The 1,237-nt window shown below is 66.6% G+C and overlaps 1 protein-coding gene across 1 annotated transcript in view; it reads left to right on the top strand.

Annotated features, from left to right (window-relative positions):
- UAP1L1 (UDP-N-acetylglucosamine pyrophosphorylase 1 like 1) overlaps window positions 1-1,237 on the top strand; it is a gene marked incomplete at its 5' end in the record, with an annotated part of 11,186 nt that continues 9,949 nt past the window's right edge. The window contains 4 exon segments of the mRNA XM_014582066.2: window positions 1-163; window positions 360-561; window positions 674-849; window positions 1,058-1,230. Coding sequence (XP_014437552.1) covers window positions 1-163; window positions 360-561; window positions 674-849; window positions 1,058-1,230 — 714 coding nt within the window.

Raw genomic sequence — 1,237 nt, 5'->3', positions numbered from 1 at the left:
CCAGAGGCACTGCGCGAGCACTGCCTGCGTGCGGCCGCCGCCTGCGCGCAGCCCTCCGGCCCCCAGCCCGACCTGGCCGCGCGCCTGCAGCCCCTGCCCCTTGAGCGCGTGGGCAGCGTGAGCCGCGTGGACCCAGACACGCGACGGAGCTGGGAGCAGGAAGGTGAGCGGGTGGGCGGCCGGGGGCCGCGCCCGAAGAGTGGGAGGGGAGGCGTTGTGCTCGGGGTGCGGTTCACCTTGTTACCTGGCGCACACTTCTCAAAACTCCGAGCCCTAGGCCCAGGCATGGCTCGCTCCAAAGTGACAGGGCGGGTATAGGCGTGGCCCAGGCCTTCTCTCATGGCGCCCTATGTCCCTAGGGTTCCGCCAGATTGCTCTGAACAAGGTGGCCGTCCTGCTGCTGGCGGGTGGGCAGGGCACTCGCCTAGGTGTGACCTACCCCAAGGGCATGTACCGTGTGGGGCTGCCCAGCCAGAAGACCCTGTACCAGCTGCAGGCGGAACGGATGCGGGTGGAGCAGCTGGCTAGGGAGCGTCACGGGACCCGCTGCACCGTGCCCTGGTGTGTCCTCCTGCTCTGTTTAGCCTTTGTCCATGTAGCCCCAGCCCTGCCCAGTGCCCAGGCCCACCCCGAGTGAGGTAGTCCCGGCTAGTTCAGCTCTGCCCCCCTGCAGGTACATCATGACCAGCGAGTTCACGCTGGGGCCGACAGCTGAGTTCTTCAAGGAGCACGACTTCTTCCATCTGGACCCTGCCAACGTGGTCATGTTCGAGCAGCGCCTGCTGCCTGCCGTGTCCTTCGACGGCAGGGCCATCCTGGAGCGGAAAGACAAAGTGGCCATGGCCCCAGGTATGCCCACTCCTAAAGCAGGAAGGGACGGATCCCCATCTCTACAGTTCCCGGCTGTGGAGATGGGGATCCTGGGCCCGCGCCAGAGGCCTTCCTTCTCAGGGCTGCATGCTGCATCCTGTCTGTCACGTGAGGCCACAATGGCCGCAGAGCTGCCCTAGGCTCAAAGTCGGGGCCTTCCCTGCCGCCGCTGGCTGCCTCTCTGCAGACGGCAATGGGGGCCTGTACCGCGCGCTGGCCGACCACCAGATCCTGGAGGACATGGAGCGCCGGGGCGTGGAGTTCGTGCACGTGTACTGTGTGGACAACATCTTGGTGCGGCTGGCGGACCCTGTGTTCATCGGCTTTTGCGTGCTGCGAGGCGCCGACTGTGGCGCCAAGGTGAGGG

Source organism: Tupaia chinensis, unplaced genomic scaffold (assembly GCF_000334495.1).
Source record: "Tupaia chinensis unplaced genomic scaffold, TupChi_1.0 Scaffold142100_1, whole genome shotgun sequence".
Lineage (NCBI taxonomy): Eukaryota > Metazoa > Chordata > Mammalia > Scandentia > Tupaiidae > Tupaia > Tupaia belangeri.
The sequence above is the reverse complement of the archived record's forward strand: the minus strand, read 5'-3'. Positions and strand labels throughout refer to the sequence as shown.